Raw genomic sequence first — 20,279 nt, forward strand, 5'->3', positions numbered from 1 at the left:
ATTAACCCCTCTTTTCAATGCAGTTTAAGTTCATTGAGGTTTGTAGATGCGGCTCTTTTAGGATCCCACCACATCATTTCAATCTGGTTGAGGTCTAGGCTTTGTCTGGAACATTGCAACACCTTGATTTATTTTTCAGCCATTCTTTTGCAAAGTTGCTGTTGTGCTTGCAATCATTGTCTTGTTGCACGACTCAATTTTAACCAAGCTTTAGCTGCTAGGTAGAGCTTCACATTTGAGTCTAGAATACTCTGGTATACAGAGGAGTTCAGGGTTGACTTATTAATTGCAAGGTGCCCATGTTTGGTTTTTATCGAAAGGGGTGCTGTGAAAACAAGCTCCACAATGGTCTCGTCTGTTCAAAGGAAACAGTTGGAGAAATCTTGTTATTTTTTTTTAGATACAACTTTATAAAACTAAACCACGTTTAATCTTCTTTTTATAGAGAGAAGCCTTTCTCCTCTATCACCATGAAGTGTGGCCAGATGGGCCACCCTTAAAACAAGCCATACTTGTTAAGTGTTTTTCTAATTGTGGTGTCATGAACTTTAACATTTAACATGTGAACTGAGGCCTGTAAAGTCTTACATGTAGCTCTTGGTAATTTTGCAGTTTCTCTGAGTCTTACACCGTCTGGCCTCTGGGTGAATTGCTGAGACAAACAATCCTGGGATGACTGCGACATTGTGAATGCTCCAGACCAGCAAAGTGCTAAAACTTCTTTTAGAGAGATGCTGAGACTTGATGATGATGAGCTAATCAAGTGCATTTGATTTGCAGCACCTCGCTGCTACTTACCCTCTTAATTCCTATGGAAGGTGTAAGGTGTATGGACGTTTTACAGGATGCTCTGCAGCCCACTCTTACTGTGCGATGTATGGCATGACTAAATATATTGCCATGATTGTTTCAGATTGGTACTCTTTAGTCTGGGACAACAGTCCATAATCGCAGTGTATTCCTGGATTTAGGCTACCAGCCAATAAAGCACGGCATTCATAACAATCCCAGCAGAGGTTGGGAATCAGTTACTGTCATCAAGACATGTGACAGTTAAAAACTCAACCAACTGGTGAAACTGAAAATGCTCATATACCTCAAGGCAAAAAAGCAGCACATCACACCTTTAAAGCTAACCAATAATTTGGAGCAAGAACAAACACCCTTACTTTGTAAATATGCAGTCAAACAACATGTGACAATATTTAGAAAAAAAATCCATTGTCAACTCAGACTTGCAGTCTCGCTTTGACTGTGGCCCAAGTACGTTATGAATATCCTGCCAGTCAGCGAGGCAGGAAACAGACAGCCAGTGGCTCACTCTACCAGGGCTGCAGGGGTCAAAAGCCTGTCAGGTGGTGCGGCGGTGGAGGTGGTGGGGGTCAGGCAGGTGAGCCAGTGAGGAAAACAAAGAACCACTACTAAACCCCCACCCCCTTTTCCTTCCCCTATCCCGTCTGCCTTCTCTTCCTCTCAGAACAATCACCACCAACAGGACCAGGAAGTGATGTAGAGAGGAGGTTGATCTAACCGGGGCAGTTCCTTTCAGATAGGTCAGACAGGGGAAGAGAAGGTAGGAAAGACAGGCGTGGAAATGGGAAAAGATAGAAAACATACACAGCAAGTGGTGGCAGAGTTTCCTGTTTGGGTGTGTGTGTGTGTGTGTGTGAGTGTGAGACTTTCCTATTTATAGAGTATTCCAGTCCTGTAGTGTTGTTCACTGATGACTAACGGTGTCCAGTATTGTTTTAAGCCCTGTGCTATTTCTTTTTTAAATATTCCTGCACTGTTGTGTTCTTTCCTTCATATCTGATCCTCATAGGTGTTATAATTATGAAAATAATGTCCGATGCCCAAGTGACCCTGACTGTGACAAAGGTCATGACAGCACTTTGAAGCTACCATTCTGTTCCGTGTTAGCAGCTGCCTCCATTATTGTTATTTTGACTTCAGGGCCTCTGTGGCTCGCCAGCATCTGCAGTGTCTCGCTTCGCTCAGTCTTCCTTGAGAATGCGAGCAGGCATGTGGCATTGAGAGTCAGTCGGGCCATTCCTGCGCTCATAGCACAGACACAAAGCATGTGGCACTTGACAGGGATGCCAGATGAGGGACGCACGCCACCACGAGCCGCAGCAGCCCCGTTGCCTTTTAAGACACACACTGAGGGGTTCCTGCCCTGAAAGGCGACACCTCGGCCTGCGCCACCGAGGCTCCTTGCGTCTTGTCTTTCCCCCCACTTGCGGACTCTTGTCTGTCCTCGGCTCCTCATTTCCGTCACACTTTCTCTTCCAGGGAGGGTAGCGCGGGGGGCAAGACTGTGTCGTATGTTATTAATACTATTGTTAACTGCACACTCAAGGCTGGCCTTCCTGACTCAGCTCATCATGTTACAGGTATATTGTGCACAGCAGAGAAATGGCCAATCCTGCTTTATATAATGCCATCTATATATATCGCGAGGAATGCCTTGGCCAATTATGGTTCGAAGCCGGCTGATTGTCATGATGGATCTGTCAGCAGACTTAAAGGCTTTCTTCTTGGACTAAAAACAGATGATGTCTTTTGACTGAGGTGATATTCTCCCTGTGAGCATCATTAAAAATGAGTAGACACAAGACAAATGCAAGAGACATTTACTTTACAGGCAGAAGAGATAGGGGTCTCCCAGTGATCGAACAGAACTGTTATTACTACTTTACTGATCGATTCTGACACTATAACTTTTGATAATTGTGCTGCGTGCTGGAATATTAGATGTGTTGGAGCGCCCTCTAGAGGCAGGTATCTGAGAGTACTATTGTTGGATGTTACTTGCAGATTTAAAGTTACTTATTGCAAGTATTAAATGATATGTATTTATTTATATTGGATTTAAATAAGAATTTGCTCTTAATCACTTGTCTGGTTAATCAAAGATCACACTGACTGACTGCATCTTTTTGTAGTACAAACCTCAAATTAAACCAAAATACAGCCTGGCCCCGTTTCAGTCTTGGCTGAGCCTTCTTTAGCACGATGCATAGACATCTGGGACATGTAGTCAGAGTGGCTCTTTCTTCATATTCTGTTGATAGCTTTATTCATTTTGGAAAGTTTTAAGATATGTTAAAAGACTGGAATTTACCATAAGTACCTTTGAGCTGTGCAATGGTTTTGAGAACCCTGCAGCTACAGTAAAGTTTTTATGTTTAAGGTAATAATAATAAAACACACACAAAAGTATGGAGAGATTTAGAAATTGTTCTGATTGCTACATAAGAATTTAGTTTTACTTGAACATTAATTACTGATAGATGAATATTTTTTAAATTACTAATTTAAGTGAAGCTTAAACTTTTTTTTTGTATAGAAAAACTCTGTTATCATCATGCACATGTGTTGTCAGGCAGTGGACTTCAGGGCCTCTGTGGCTCTGGACTACAGCAGTGCTGAACAGATGGTGCTGTTCACTGCTAGCAGAGTGGGTTGGTTTTCCCATGGCGCCACCCAGTGGCGGTCCTAGCCTGTTTGGTGCCCTGGGCGAACACGCCCTCTTTTTTCTAAACTGAGCACCTGATGGCTTTGACCTTTTCTTGTCCATCTTCCGCTGGTTTTAGTGTTGCACTACGGTATGAACATCCATCCCCCAACCCGAGGATCACCACAACATATCGTAATAGACCTACACCTTTAATCATAGATTGGCTTTGTCTAGACTCTAGGGTTTATTTCTGGGATTTTGCACAACCGAGGAGTCTAATCATGAATACATAACGGGCTTGGATTTACATCATTATGAATGAAATGTGCTCTATTTGGAAGCAGCATGTCTCCCTCCCCTTTCGACAGGTTGCGTGTGAGACTTTAAATCATCAAACTGTAAATTATACATTTTTAATTGTTATTGATCTCTTTACCCCGAGTCCTAAAGTGTATATTTATTTTCTTACTCTACTTATATTTATTGTTTGTTTACTTGCACTGCTGTAACTGGAGCCTCGCCGTCTCGGCTCTCTATATACTGTACTTATATAGTGGAGATGACAATAAAGTTTACTTTGACTTCAGCAGCAAGTAGGCGCACCGAGGGCTCTCGCGCTCACTTTTCGGTATAGAATTTCGAAAAAATGTCGGTGCAGATTATAAGTCTGTATCATAATGTCTGGTGTTTTCGTGTTTGTTTGTTTTATTTTGCGAGTTGGTTATTAGATGGTGCTAATAACCAACTGAGGAGGATGTGAGGATATGAGAAGGAAGTGCTTCAGGAAGGTGAACGCGCGCAAAGCTACTGGTCCGGACGGGATTCCCGGCCGCGTCTTCAAGTCATGCGCGGCTCAGCTGGCTGGAGTGTTCACGCACATCTTCAACCTTTCCCTCTCTCTGTCTGTAGTCCCAGCCTGCTTCAAAATGGCCTCCTTCGTCCCTGTACCCAAATCCTCCACCATCTCCTCATTGAACGACTGGCGACCTGTAGCCCTGACCTCCATCGTGAGCAAATGCTTCGAGAAGCTGATCAGGGACTTCGTTTGCTCTGCACTGCCTGACTCACTGGACCCTCTACAATTTGCATACCGCCACAACAGGTCCACTGATGATGCCATAGCCCTGACACTACATACTGCCCTGTCACACCTGGAGAAGAGAGACACGTATGTGAGAATGCTGTTTGTAGATTACAGCTCAGCATTCAATACCATCGTTCCCTCGAAGCTGGACAGGAAACTGCAGGATTTAGGACTGAGCAGCTCCCTCTGCAGCTGGATCCTTAGCTTCCTGTCTGACAGACGCCAAGTGGTCAGACTGGGCAGCATCACCTCATCCACACTGGTGCGTACTGAGCCCTGTCCTGTACTGGTAAATGGACTGATTCTTATATAGCGCTTTTCTACTCTCCCGGAGTACTCAAAGCAACATGCCTCATTCACCCCCACTCATACAACTCAAGTGTAACCTAAACTACATTCACACAGATTCATACTCCGATGAACGCATCGGAGGGCAACTCTGGGTTAGTATCTTGCCCAAGGATATTTGGCATGCAGACTGAGGAAGCCAAGGATCGAACCACCAACCTTCCGATCAGTAGCTGATCTGCTCTACCACCTGAGCCACCCCACTCTACTCACTCTACACCTACGACTGCACGGCCATTAGCAACTCCAACATCATTGGGAAGTTTGCGGATGACACTACAGTGGTGGCTCTTATCACCAAAGGTGATGAGATGGCCTACAGGGAGGAGGTCAGCGCCCTGACCCACTGGTGTCGAGACAACCATCTCACCCTCAACGTCGCAAAGACAAAGGAGTTGATAGTGGACTTCCGGAGGTGCAGAGAAGTACGCACCCCCATCACCATCAACGGCGCTGCTGTGGAGAGAGTGAGCAGCTTCCGGTTCCTTGGTGTACATCTGGCTGAGGATCTTACGTGGTCAGTACACACAGTGAAGAAGGCGCAGCAGCTCCTCTTCTTTCTCAGGAGACTGAAAAGATTCTGCAAGCCATTCTTATATTTTGCTTGTTCTTATGTTATTGTATTTTGCACACCTCTGTTGCTTGTGAAGCTCGCACACAAGAATTTCACTCACATGTGCTGTACCAGTGTATCTGCACATGTGATGTGACAATAAAAGTGATTTGATTTGAAATCCCCGCCGCCACGCCCTCTCCTCCTTGTGCCGCAAGCAGCAAGCGCAGCTCGCAAACGGAGGGCGCCCTTACTCCCCGCAAATGGCCGCAAGAACACCGATCGGTGCCTATGACATCCCCAGAATGCGCTGGCATGATGTCGGGGCAGCATGAGTACGAGCAACTTTTTTTTTGCCGATGCCCGTTATGCCGCCCCCCACTACGATGCCGCCCCGGGCAACCGCCCATGTCGCCCATATCAAAACCCGCTAGTGGCGCCACCTGACTGCAGCGGTGGTAAAATTTACACACACTTGTTATTTGAGCAGAAGTGCAGATAAGAATTACTCTGGCAAGGACTGATTTGACTTCTTTACTCGGCAAAAGTGTAAAACTACAGGCTCTGAAATGTACTCAAAGAGTAAGTAACAGTAGGTCTTGAATGAAGGTGCGCTAGACTTCCAGTTCATCAAATGTCACTGAGCGCTCCTTTTAAAAAGATAAGCGCTCTTCTTCCTCCTGTCATGTCTTTCTTACATCTTTCTCCATCTCTGCGTGAAATTATCTCACAATCATCAAACTCATCTTTTCTCTGGTAAGCAGCTGCAGGACAACTGTATGACAGCCTTTGCTGCTACTGTCTAATCTATTGGAAACATTGCACGTGAAACTGCATTATTTTGTACTCCTGGTTATTTGTATTCATGTTCTACTCTCTTGTATACCTCATCTGTTTGTATGTTGTACTCACTGATTGATTAATAAAGTTCTAGTTAAAAAAAAAAAAGCAGTGGGTGCGGACTTTGTCCACCAAAAACGGAGCTGAAGAAGGAGGCTCTTGACTTTTAAGCCATTTCGTCTTCCTTTTTTAAGCCATTTTCGTCTTCCTTCGCTTACCTACAATGGAGATACCAGTGTACACGCTGGATTCCTTCACCAATTTGCCGTTCAAGGGAAACCCTGCGGCAATTTGTCCACTTCTGCATGTGAGTAAAACTATTTAGGCCACAGCTTAATGTGTAGTCTGGCGCTATGGCGGCCTGCATCGGTGCTTCGCACAAGTGCAGACCAGAAGCAGAAATTCGTTCTGCAAAACAAGCTCGACAAACATGTGTGTTTAAAGGTATTTTAACTCAAACAATCTTTTATCAATCAAACCATGAAAATTAAAGTGGGTTTTTTTTTTTTTTGCTTTCCCCTGAAAACTTTCTTATCACACAAGAACAGATACACACAATAAGATACATCAGCCTGCTGCTTCTAATTAACTTATTTAGTTGTTTATTATTTTTCAGTCAGCAAACTTCGTCTGTTTGCCTGCCAGAAGCTTACAATCATCTGCTTTAGAAAGATGAAGTCTCAAATGGAGGTCAGTCCACTACTGCCACCTGTGGCCAAGTGCTACTACTAGATTAACTTGTGACATATCTGCAGAAGAAGCTGAGTGGCTACACTTACATCTGGATCATTCAAATCGACCCACAAACATGTTGAAAGATGCAATGACAGCAATGTGGATTGTCAGGACTAAAACCAATCATTAAGTAAAGACAACAGGGATCATTTGTTTCTGTTTATTTAGCATGCACAACATTTGTAGTCTGGCCTCCATTTGAGACTGCTCCAGCTGCTATGTGATGGTCAGTAGATCTGCTACAAATTGCAGATCATATGCAAGTTTTGGAAATAAATCATGAATATTCCTTGCTTAGCATTAGAAGTAAACATTTCTAGCTCTCCCCCACACTCAAACACAGATGACAAACCAACTGACACACCTGAGTCACTCACTTTCTTAAATCCAATCACTCTCACTGGCTCTGTTTATTACTAATCACTGTGTAACAGCTGTAAATTCACGGTAACTGCCATCTCCTTACAAATGTTTATAGATTAACCACAATTATACAACTCATACAAACTCTCTCCAGCCATGTTGTTGTTTTACCTATACTGGCTGAAAATGTTGATTTCCAGAGAAAAGACACAGGCAGACTATGCTTACAGGATGTGATGTTACAACACCAGTGAAATATGAACGTGTCATATATTTGTTCAAGACGTATTTCTTTGTTATGGGAAGAAATATTGAAATCATCATGAACAACGGGAGTGGTGATTTCTATAACTTTGTGTATATAATTGTGCATTTCTTACTGATGTAGGCCACAAATAAATACATAATACCATTTCATTTATTTTAAAGGTTTATTTGCAAGACATGCAAAAAATAGAAAGTTCCAAATGTATTGTGCATGAAACGAATTCAAACGTGGCGATAGAGCCAGGTGCAGATGTGTCACAAGTTAATCTGGCTGTAGGCTGTGGCGCTCGGCCACAGGTGGAGCTAGTTGACTCGACTCCATTTGAGTGAACACAAAGTAAACTACACTCTTTAGTTGTGAAGCGAAAACACTGAAATCGGAGCAATAACACGTACGAGGGGAACGATAACGACGACAAGATTCTCCCGATCGTTTGCTCTTGCTTGCCTGTGAACAGCATCGGCGTGGTGTTAATTGTTTGCCGTTTTCACGATCGCCTCCTGCATGAGAATATCACCAGGTACACTCGCGACATTTTTAAACATTTAGTTGTTCATCATGAGCAACAAGATTGAGGTAACCTCACAAATATCACAGATGAAGTATTTGGTGTTTATTTGCTGTTTTGTTGGTAGCTGCTCCTGAAAAGCAAGTCTACCACACATCTGTTCGACCAACCCCTAAGGAAGCCCGTTTCCGCCACTAAATAAAAACAAAAAAGCTAGTATCCATAACTCGAAATTTCGAGTTATTTTCTCGAAATTTCGAGTTACTTTTCTCAAAATTTCGAGTTAGCTCTGCCAATCAAAAATATACGTGAATGAGGTCGCTTTCTTGTTACCCGGAAGCATATGGCGCAGAGGAACGCGCACTCAAAAACGGATCCCAACAAATTGGCGCTTTCGCGAGTACGTTTGCTGATAGTAACACCATGTGATTCAGCTAATAACACAGGGATTTCATCATTTGTGAAGCCAGGCTGAAAACACTCAGCAATCTGTGCATTCACGACTGGATGTAATACCGGTAGCTTAGCTGTAGCATTTGTAGCTGAGGGCTTCAGCTTCCGGGTAACATGGAAATGACGTCATTCACGTAGATTACTGATTGGCAGCGCTAACTCGAAATTTCGAGTTGCTTTTCTCAAAATTTTGAGTTAATATGTCGAAATTTCGAGAAAATAACTCGAAATTTCGAGATAATAACTCGAAATTTCGAGAAATAACTCGAATTTCGAGAAATAACTCGGAATTTCGAGAAACTAACTCGGAATTCGAGAAAATAACTCGAAATTTTTATTTATGGATCCTTTTTTTTTTTTTAGTGGCGGAAACGGGCTTCCATAAACCCCAGTTAATCTGGAACCGTGGTCATAGCAGCTCATATCAGTGCATATTTACACTCATCACAAATATTTATATTTACTCATCAAATCGTGTGTTTCTAACAGGAGCTGAGTGATGACTTGTATTACAAGATAGCAGCAGAGATGAACCTCTCAGAAACTGCTTTCATCACCAGGATTAATCCCTCTGATAGCTTTACTACAGGTATGTCTGTTTTAATTCAGATCACATTTGGGTTGCCAATTCCAAAGCCTCTTAGATTATAATGCTGTAATGGAAAGCTCCCTTTCAAAAGTATACAGTATGGTGTATGATTCACATACTGTTTAAACTTAAAAGTAGTCCATTAGAGATGGCACGATACCACTTTTTTATGTCCGATACCGATATCATAAATTTGGATATCTGCCGATACCGATATGAATCCGATATAGTGTTTTTTAATCAACAAAACTGTTTTTTTAAAATATCTTGCTGCATTTTGCAAGTCTGCAAGTTCATACTCAAGTTTAAAACAACAACTACACTAAAGCTATTCTGTTATACCTGTATGCAAAAAAAAAAATTTCATAGTTCAGCAATACTGATCAATCTAATAAACTTAAACCTACACCATCATCCCTATTCTGGTATTTTAAAGAGTACTTAGCGTAAATATTAAGCAACCTAACTAATAGGGTTCCAACTCCCAGCAACAACAAAAATAAATAAATAAAAAATAGGGAACCACCCCTCACGCGCCACCTCATGATGCTTAATCGACGTAATCAACCTTAATTTGATGCAGTGTGAAAAAAAATGCACAGAAATCAATTATTTTTCAAGAAATTTTAAATAGATTCAACATCTTTCTTCAACAAAATTGCAGACTGCACAGATGGTACCTTCCCAAAGTAAAAAGTACTATAGCTTACTAGGGTATATATATTAGACTTAATAGTCACTATATACAGTAATTGACTTCTATTCATTTTGCATCAAATTAAAACTTTGGGTGTCAGATAATTATTTATTAAAAGCTCGACATTTTAAATGAGAATAAGAAAGAAAAGTATGTCTTAGGGCATGAACAGTGAAAAGGGGGCACAATCGGCCCCCCTGGCTAAACTTTGCTAGATCCGCCCCTGCACAGTTACCAGCCGTCAGCTACGTAGAAAAAGATCCTGGTGTAGAAAGTAATATTAAATAAATTCTAACAACAGCTTATCAAGCTTAAACGTGCTGCTGTTGTTCAGCCGCTGGTTTGCTCTTTCTGGTGCGAAGTGGGCCAAAAACAAAGACGGACTCGCGACAGAAAAGCTGATCAGCTGATCATTTAAGCAGTTTCACGATTGAAGTACCAGCCGGAGAGCGAGAGGCAGTCGCTCGTTAAGCTTAGCGTGGGAATGCTTTACAAACATTCAGAGATGGACTTACACGCTTGCTTTACTTCTCTCGGGGATAACTTTGTCGGAGATGAAATGCTAGCGGAGATGAAATGCCAGGTTGCTAGCGAAGCTCCACATGCTATCCAGACCACCGACAGGTCCCGCATGCCACAGCTGCTCTATCACGTGATGCAACTGCTCCAACTGCTAACGTTCTGCGGTGAGTTACGGCGTGTTGCAAGTTTTGTGAGGTGCTTTCGTGATATTTAATGGATCGGATTACATTTTTTATTTTTCTCCGATATCCGATCCAGTCATTTAGGTCAGTATCGGACCGATACCGATACGTAATATCGGATCGGTCCATCTCTAGTCCCTATAGGTGCAGGATAGAAATTTTTCAATATGGATTAACAAGTTTGTATGACTTTATAGTTATAAGAATCGTAGTATATCGTATTTGCAGAAAATAAAAAAGACTGAAATAAAATAACAAAAACCTGAAAACCTGAATAACATGACAAGTGAAATAAATGAGTCAAGGAAATTGTATGATAGGAAAAAATGGAGTCACTATTAAAAAAAAAAAGAAGAAGCTGTGAGTAGTGGTGAAGAATTTGCACAGCTGTGAGGCTCTAAGAGAAAATGCCACGTCATTTTGTAATGATGTGAGCTGCAGGAACAGTTAGGAGTGTCTGAATCAAACCAGTGGCTCTGTTAACAAAGTGAGACAACAGACATTTCAGGATCAAAATACAGTTAATTAGAGAAAAATATCTTTAAATCACCATAAAGTCTATTTCATGGCACTTTGTACCTATTGAGAAATGTCATTCATGAAAGGTTAGCCTTCAGCAAAATTAAACTAGTGCCGTCAGGCAGAATTAAGGACCCACAACCCACAACCATAGCAGGAGGTCATTATTTTTCAAGTTTATCTGTTCAATAGCTTATGTTTAGAGAGATCCTATACAGTTAAACACACACAAAGCTGCATTGTACTCACTTTGTGCACAAACTGTCCTCAGCAGTCTGTCAGGTCAAAATGTTACATTGTATGGAGTCCAAAGAACTGTGCAACAAGCTGTCACAGTGAAAAATGCAGTGTGCAGTTGGTCCAAGAGGAATGCAGGTATCATTAACACAAAGACAAAGAAGAAGCAGGAACAGATACAATAAGTTTAACTTCAGACTTAAAAATGTGACTTTTGAAGAATACTCTGAATTATATTTGCTGAGAAAGGAGAAAAAACTGGTTGAGCCCATATTAGAGGGAATTACAATAGTCCATATGTAATAAGATCAAAGCATGTATGACTTTTTAAAGAGTGCCTGATATTTAGATTAAATAAGTAAAAAGTGAACCCAAACCATGACAGTAACAGTTCAGTATTCTTCTTGTAATTTGCCAAAAATATCATCTGGCATTTGCAGTTCTCTGCTCACACACAGATGTTGTAGAGCCATCTCCCACATTTTTTCCTCATCTCCCACAATTTAATGACTTCCAGCTATGAGCAGCTTCTCTAAGGCTACGTCCACACTAGCCCGGATAGATTTGAAAACGGCATTTTCATCTGAAAACGCTCTGCATCCACACTAGCGTCTTAATTCGTTTTCACAGAGTTGTGAAACGGCCGAAAATGCTTACGTTCCAGTACTGTGCATGCGTAAAACGCAAGAAGATTCGACCTACCTCATTTCTATCTGCCGTTTATTTACTTTCCGGCTCTTTGAAACGTTGCGGCAAAATGTTGAGGAAAAACACCAAGTTTTTTTTAAATGGACTAACAATGAGGTGGAGTTGTTGCTGCGAGTAACACAAAAGTACAACGTTGCAAAAGTGAGTGAGAATTAAAGAATGTAGAAACTGATATTAATCTTTAATAGGGCTGTCAAAATTGAGAGCAAACAAAACAACTGCTGTGTAATGCCCTACTCGATCTTTGTTTAATTGGTCACATGACTGCATCATATGAGTAACATGTGCCATCGTTTTTGAAAGTCTGCGTTTTCAGTCCACAGTGCCATGCCAAAGCACCGTCTTCAAATGTATGCGTTTTCGAGAGCGTTTTGAGAACGCTGCGTTTTCCTTCGGGGAAAACGCCGTCTCAGTGTGGACGGGAGGCCAATGATGGTTTCTAAATTATAAGGCTTTTTGTCAATCTTTAACCAATAAATCATTAATTGGACCTTGAAGACCTTTGTGGATGTAAGCCAATCACTAACATTATTATCTACACTGCTTAACTCTGTGTATTTGAAACTAATACCAAAACAAAACTGAAAAAAGTCTTAAATGTGTGATTAACAGGATCAAGATTCCGCCTTCGATGGTTTACACCAACTACTGAAGTAGACCTGTGCGGTCATGCCACTCTGGCCTCTGCAGCAGTGCTATTCCAACACATCAGTAAGATGCAACATTTGCACATAAAAAGGTTTTTCAAAAAACAAAAAAGTGACATCATGGTGCACTAGAAAAGGCCGCTGGAGCTATTTTAAAAGATGCCTGTAATGCACAATGCAGCTGACTGCAAGAAGGAGCAAAGAGGTGCCAGCATGTAACCATGTAATGGATTTTTTTCCTTCAGAAAATGTAAATCCCACCCTGGTGTTTGAGACCAAAAGTGGAGATCTTTCCGTCACCCAGAAGGAGGAAGGGTACATCATGGACTTTCCTCTGAATCCCCCCACCAGAGTGGTAAAATAAACTTTTCCTGTTTAGTTACATGAACAATTTAATCAGATCCTGTAATGTAAAAAAACGAGTTCTTGTGTTTCATTAACAGTGTATAAAATGGCTTTCTTTCTGAACTCCCTTTATTTCAGGATCCCAACGACTTCAAAGACACCATCAAGGTCAGAAATCACATTTTTCTGAACAGTTTGTGAAAGTGTAACTACATTCCTGTGTGTGTGTTCAGCTAAGTCTCTGCCTTTTACATGTGTGACACAGGCGGCAGTCGGAAACCTCCCGGTTCAGGAAGTTTTATTTTGCTACAACACCAAGAAGCTGCTGATTCGACTGGCTGACAGCTGTGACATGTTGGTTAAAAAACACTTTGCTTGTTGCCAAATTCAAAGGAATCTCAATAGTGGTCCTACTGTTCATGAGATCTTAAACATTTGTTCAGCAACAACAATCAATTATATTTCTCAGGTGCCCGGCTAGTGGGGCTTATTCATATGTTTAAAGCCCAAACAAATAATCAAGCAACTGGCCTTCTACACCCACTCATCACGTTTTAGTAAATGTATATGTGCTTTTTGTGTATTATCTCCAGCTCTGCGCTTACCGATCTGAAAGTTGACACTGTGGCTCTTGAGAATACTGAGAGAAGTGGAAGATTCTGCGCCGTCATCATCACTATGAAAGGTAATCAGAGCTGTGCGTTTCGTAGAGTTGTAGACTTGCTGGATCGGACCACATGTAGTAATTCCATTAAAATGAAGACGTAACAGTAAGGAATAAACCAGAGGAAACCCAACATGAAGTGTTTAAGCGAGGTGTGGTCCCACCATGTACCATCAGAAAAGCTTCAATGGACCTCTGTTAGAGGGATGAACAGCACTCTGCCAAAAACATTCCCTCATTTGGTGTTTTAATGATGATGGTGATGAAGAGCACAGTCTATGATTCCACTCATAATATAGGCCAGGGGTCCCCAATCCCAGTCCACGAGGGCCGGTGTCCCTGCAGGGTTTAGATTTGTCCTTGATCCAACACTGCTGATTTAAAGGTTAACTGACCTCCTCAACATGTCTTGAAGTTCTCCAGAGGCCTGGTAATGAACTAATCATGTGATTCAGGTGTGTTGACCCAGGGTGAGATCTAAAACCTGCAGGGACACCGGCCCTCGTGGACTGGGATTGGGGACCCCTGATATAGGCCTTCACTTGGGTTGAGCTCTGGGGAAATGTTTGATCACAGGACAAATGGTGCGCCGATTTCTCCTTTGCCGTCACCATCCTGTGGACTCGTTTGTTGCCCATTTTAATTTGTATAACAACATTCACTGAATGTTTCTGCCAACAAACATTACATATCAAACACTGCTAACATGTGGAAACAGGATCACCTGACTGCCAGCCACGATATGACTTCTACTCGAGAGACTTTTCTCCATGGTTTGGCGTCCCTGAGGATCCTGTCACTGGTAAGATGGTTGCTCTTTACTAGTATGTAATCTATAGACATTATTTCTCAAATAACATAATTCTGACCATGTTTGTGTGTCTAAAAACGTTTACATATAAGCAGCTGGACTAAAGTGATTAAAGAGGATGCATTTACAGGTGTCTTATTACTGAGAGAAAGTGTTAAGCTATTCCTGCTATGCATTCTTTGTTCTGGCAGGCTCTAACCACACAATCCTAGGTAGCTACTGGTCTGAAAAACTAGGAAAGAAGAAAATGCTGGGTACGTATTTGAACCTTCTCCGCCTTTTACTAATGTGTCATTTATCTGATAACAGATGTTGTGTTCCACTTTTATCCATAATTAACCTGCTTATTGTGTCTGTGCAGCTTACCAGTGCTCCAGTCGTGGTGGCGAGCTGGAACTTGAACTGAGGGATGATGGAAGAATCAACATAGCTGGACAGGCCATCACTATTCTGCAGGGAACAATCAAACTGTAGACTGAGACACATCCAAGAAGACGGCGTCTGATGTTCTATCATAACCATTGTGCCCCTGCAGATAGACACTTTATGGCTCTTGTTTAAAAATTAGATGGCTAAAATAAAAAGAAAAAACGCACTCAAGTCCTGACTGTTCTATCCTGAAATGATTCAGCTAACATAGCTTTGTTACGCTCATTCATTACAGCAAAAAAAATTACAACCAAAAGATTTTAAAATGATAAAAACAGAAACACAAGAACACAGCAGGTAAAATCCGAAGAGTCACGATTAGCCTTGTGGTCAGGAGAATTTTTAACATTTGCTACTTAATAATGAATGGGGTTCAATAAAATGAAGTACAGCTGATATGGACTAAACTAAAAAAATGATACTGCAGATTCGTTTTGATCCTAAATAACGTGTACATATTCCTGAAATTAAAAGTCATCATGATGACATGTTTGTTTGTTTTGTTTTTTTTGTATAATCTGTTCCTGCACAGATGTAGTTCTGCCGATCTGGTTTTTACTGACAAAATAATGGAATAAACTTGAGGCCCACTGACATAGTTAAGTTCTTTTAAAGTTGACATTTCTGGTTACATACTATAGCTCTATCATAGGAAACAGGAAATGGCACTACACCTAGAGCTGGAGAATGTTAACTTTTTTCACATACAGACGATGATGGATGTTGTCATGTCTTTTTAGTTTGTTTTTATGCTAAAGACGGCGCGTTTCACACTGCCCGCAAACTTGCACAGGTATGTTCTCGCGAGGTTATAAACGTTGATTTGTTCTAGTGTTTTTATAGTGACCTCCCACCGGCAGGGGCGCTCTTTCACATCACAAGACCGTGCTGGTAGAGCACGCGAAAGGAAACCCGCCATTGAAGACGTCTCACAACGTGAGAGTTTCGTTGTGGTGCACTCTTTTAACAAAAGGTGCAATTTTTTTCAGCATATACCTACAGCTGATAATTAGTTGGAGGAATGGCATACAGAGGACAAGGACAGAAGGTCCAGAAGGTTATGGTGCAGCCCATTGTATCCTTTTGTATTGCAGGACGACACTGCGCGGTTGAATTGGTTGCTACAATAGCTTAGCAGCTAGGCTAACATTTAGTCATTCGTAAACATTTGTAGTCACTCATGTGAGGAGAGGAGTTTTACAAGGCTTGTAAGCTTTTGTGAAGACCAGTTTCACCCAAAGAAGTCGCGCGGGTATGAAATATGTTTGCAGAAAAAAAATGTGTTTTATTGAAATGCAGTCAGAAAGCCAGTGTATAGACTTAGCCGCGTTAATCCCGGGAAAACACCGGCTCTGTGGTTCCGTGTTATAGCTAAACGCAAAAGAGGCTAATTTCTGCCTTCAAACTACTCAATATGATACCATATGGAGGGTTTTAGGCCCACCAATCGATAGTTATTAACACCAAAATATAATATGATGTGGGAGAGTGAGGAAGTTACGGAATACTTACCTAACGAAAGTGTTTTGACAGTTAATAGCTATAAAACTGGAATTACTTTCATCTTCTCAAATATTTTAAAAATATTTAATTGTTAGTGAAACTTGGTAGTGTTTTCTTTGATTTGCTATCGATCCACGTTTACATGGTCTCTTATGGGAATGCCAGCAACTGATATTACTGCTAATATGATGTAAGAATTACCTAAACCTAAAATAATGACAAAAATAAATGTAACTATATTTTAATTATTTGTTGAACAGATTTTTATTTACAAAAGGATCAGGGGAAAATAAAGTTTGCCCTCAAGATATGAAGCCGAAAAGCCAATTTTAAGCCAGGAAGAACCCCTGACCCAAACTGACTCTGAATCACTTCCAATAACTTGGACTAAATGCAAATATAACCATTAACAACATATGTGCACATTTTAACTATAAACATGTTGAACTTGAGTCTGTGTGTATGTCCTTGACTGTGGTTGTCAGAATCTCATTTTCAGGTACCTGCAAAATGTAAGTAGCTTTTAACTTTTTCGTGCATCCTTCTGATTAGTTTTGTTTTCTGGTAATTTTGAAGATAAAACTGTATTCAGTTTATTCTCTCTCTCATTCCCAGCGCTCACGGATCCAGGTTTGGTTGTATGAACAGGTGAACATGCGGATAGAAGGCTGCATTATCGTAAGTAACATACAACCTTTCTCCATGTTCTTGGTCAGTTTATAAAGCTTGATGTTGATGGGCAGTGTGGAAACCCCTCTTAGCCCTACGTCGTAACCTTCCAGGCCAGTCAGTTGTGGCGGGCTGCTTTGACCTGGCAGGCAGATTCCTCAGGAGGTGCGCGTCAGGTTATGTGGAAGGTTATGGCATAGGGTTAAAGGGAATTTCTGATTATGTTGTAAGCTACAATGCAGATTTCCTACTGAAGCATAATCTGAGCCTCAGTAACCACCCTCTGTAACACACGTTCAAATGTGTCCAGTTGGCAGCCAGTCACAGAGCCAGCCTTCCTGATCAGTTTATCCACTTATTTGGTGTCACAGTGTATCTTCTTGTATACAGCCTCAACCTTAGTCTTCCAGTTCAGCCTGTTGTCAGTGTGGATGACCAGGTACTTGTCCTCCTCCTCCACATTAGCATCCTGTCCCAGGATAGACAGAGGTGGTATAGCCACCCATTTTCTTCTGTCAGTCTGTCATCTCTGTGGTCCTATTCACATTCAGAAACAGCTGATTCCTCTCTGACAACTCCACCAAATCATCCATTAGTGCTCTGTACTCATTCTGCCCATCATTGATGCATCTGACCACTGCAGAATTATTGGTTTTGTGGTAAGTAAGGTCTGCAAGGTGAACAGGAGTGGAGATGGCTCAGTTCCCTGTGGAGCTCCTGTACCATGTCATCATTTTGACACCGAGCACTGCCCAGTTTTACATACTGTTTACTCGCATTCCCTTTAGCCTTCTCTAAGTAGCAGTGGCTGAAATGTTTTATACGCACCAAAGAAATCAAAGAAGTCATCTTCACCATGTGCGTGTTGCTATCTAGATAGAAATAAGCTCTCACTGGGAACAAACCTTTGTCACTTGCTGTTCCCCGTATGGCCACATTATATCCTAGTATGGCTTAAAATGATTTGGTCTAACTTGAAATGGCCTGATCTATGAGTAGCATTTCCACTCAGGCTGAACTTTCTGTGAGATCAGGCATGTACAAGTTCTAGTTAAACCAATGTGACTCACTTTTGTTGTCTTGTGTCTCATTGCCTTAGGGTTTCGATGAGTACATGAATCTGGTTCTAGATGATGCTGAGGAAGTCCACATGAAGACTAAGAACAGAAAACCATTGGGTAAGAGTGCATCACTTTTTGTAAAGCTGTTTTATTATTTTACTTTACTTTATTTACTAGGGGTGGGGGGAAAAATCGATACTGTGTAGTATCGTGATATTTTGTTTGCTAATAATGTATTGATACAGGGACAGCAGAAATCGATATTTTGTTACAAAAAAGGTTTTTGTGCTCTGACTTCAGAGCATGTTGATCCTTTTTCTGAGCAAGAATCCTGACATTCCTTCACTGTCCAAATGTGTTTAACTTTTTTTGGCAGCAATAAACATGACAGTTTACTTATTTTAATTTAAGACATGTTTTATTTTAATTAAGTTTAAAACTTTTTTATTTAATGTAAAATTATATTTTGTTTTAATTTACTTTCAAATTCTTCTGTTGCTGAATGGGCTGCATAGTTTTCATTAATAATAATAATAATAATAAATAAAATTGCAATAATATCGTATCGTGCGTTAAGTATTGTGATAATATCGTATTGTGGGATGTATGGTGATTCCCACCTCTATTATTTACTTTATTTTACTTTATTATTTTTAGGAAGGTTGACTGTAAAAGGTAAGAATGAAGAAAAATTGTGTGTCATCAAGACATTGTTGTTTCTCGGGGATTTTTGAAAAACAATTGTCCTGCATATCCCAGAAACTGCAAACCCAATTCTGAAAATGTTGGGATGCTATGTAAAGTGTAATTAAAAACACTTACAGTGATTTGAAACAAAGAAGCAAAATACAAGCATACAACACGTGTAAGAATTTCAAGACAATCGTCAGTCTGCTTTGGTGCATTTTCTGTTTCGTGACGTACTAAATGTTTTCAAATGTTGAAAGTGCAGGTCAATTCTGCAGCTGGACTCTGCTGCTACGAAGCCATGCTGTTTTAATAGCTGTGCTATGCGGTCTAGCGTTGTCTTGACGTCATCGGGATTATATATATAAATGTTGTTCTAAAGTCTGTATACAACGTTCAGCACTGCTGTCTTTCCACACCTGCAAACTGTCAATTCCATAGGCATAAATCCACCATCGGAGATGCAGGCTTATGAACTGAACACTGATAATAAGGCAGATGGTCCCCCTCTTTAGTCCAGAGTTCATTTTTTCCAAAAATCTTGAATCATCTGATCACAGATCAGTTTTCCTCTTTTTCTCAGTTCATTTTGAATGAACTTTGGCCCAGACTGGAATTTCTGGATCATGTTCACATATGGCTTTCAACCTGCATTTGTGGATGGCACAGTGAGCTGTGTTCACAGACACTGATTTCCATAACAGAATCATAACAAATTTCCCACGTGTGGGACTAATAAAGGTTGTCTTATCTTATGTCTGATTTTAACGCAGTGCTGCCTGAGGACCTGACCATAGGTGTCTATATATATATATACATACAAACAAGTCATTTTATTCTGTTTTTAATTTACAATTTACACAGCATCACAACTTATTTGCAGTTGGGATTGTAAATGAAATCAACTCTTGGATTTTTGTGTGTGTGTTTGTTGGGGACTGTAGGTGGTTGGTGAGGATTGCTCTGTTGTTGCATCATGCCCCTGGCTACTGATCCACTTTATACTGATGTTAGATTTCACATTACCTTTACCCAGCGTTGATGGGGGCATGGTGCTTTGTCTGAAAGTGAACAGACACTTTGTGCCTCCCCTTGTCCAGCATCTGGCAGTTCTGTTCTAATTTAGCTTTGATCTCTCCTTCATTCTTTTCTGTGTTGCCCAGGGAGGATCATGTTGAAGGGAGACAACATTACCTTGCTGCAGAGTGTGTCCAACTGAGGCGAGAATGGAGATGTCTACAAACTTCAACTTTTGTAGAAGAAATTGGTTTTTGTTTTTCTTCAGAGATTAAGTGTTTGTGTTTATGACATGAATATTGTAATTGTTTCTTTCTACCACATGGATCTGTTTGGAGAATAAAGGTTTTTCTTTTTCTTACAGTTCTCTGTTAACTTTT

At 40.9% G+C, this 20,279-nt stretch overlaps 2 protein-coding genes across 5 annotated transcripts; both read left to right on the forward strand.

The window, feature by feature from the left end:
• The first annotated feature begins 6,392 nt into the window (after positions 1-6,392).
• On the forward strand, positions 6,393-15,448 carry LOC102312437 (phenazine biosynthesis-like domain-containing protein 2). Of its 4 annotated transcripts, none has more exons than XM_042222894.1 (10): positions 6,393-6,592; positions 9,102-9,201; positions 12,679-12,777; positions 12,959-13,068; positions 13,197-13,226; positions 13,324-13,412; positions 13,652-13,743; positions 14,441-14,524; positions 14,725-14,787; positions 14,895-15,448. In XM_042222894.1, exons 1-10 carry the CDS (start codon positions 6,509-6,511, stop codon positions 15,005-15,007), a joined length of 864 nt encoding a protein of 287 aa, XP_042078828.1. In that variant the 5' UTR covers positions 6,393-6,508; the 3' UTR covers positions 15,008-15,448. The 4 variants fall into 4 exon arrangements, with proteins under 4 accessions (XP_042078828.1, XP_042078829.1, XP_042078831.1 ...); XM_042222896.1 differs by lacking the exon at positions 6,393-6,592 and adding an exon at positions 7,919-8,171; XM_042222895.1 differs by lacking the exon at positions 12,679-12,777.
• A 385-nt stretch (positions 15,449-15,833) lies between these two features.
• Positions 15,834-20,262, forward strand: snrpe (small nuclear ribonucleoprotein polypeptide E). Its single transcript, XM_005933483.3, has 5 exons — positions 15,834-16,037; positions 16,951-16,977; positions 17,081-17,143; positions 18,234-18,312; positions 20,046-20,262. Exons 1-5 carry the CDS (start codon positions 15,984-15,986, stop codon positions 20,099-20,101), a joined length of 279 nt encoding a protein of 92 aa, XP_005933545.1. The 5' UTR covers positions 15,834-15,983; the 3' UTR covers positions 20,102-20,262.
• The last annotated feature ends 17 nt before the right edge of the window (positions 20,263-20,279 follow it).

Source organism: Haplochromis burtoni, unplaced genomic scaffold (assembly GCF_018398535.1).
Source record: "Haplochromis burtoni strain Fernald_Lab_line unplaced genomic scaffold, NCSU_Asbu1 Contig_97, whole genome shotgun sequence".
NCBI classification, from domain to species: domain Eukaryota; kingdom Metazoa; phylum Chordata; class Actinopteri; order Cichliformes; family Cichlidae; genus Haplochromis; species Haplochromis burtoni.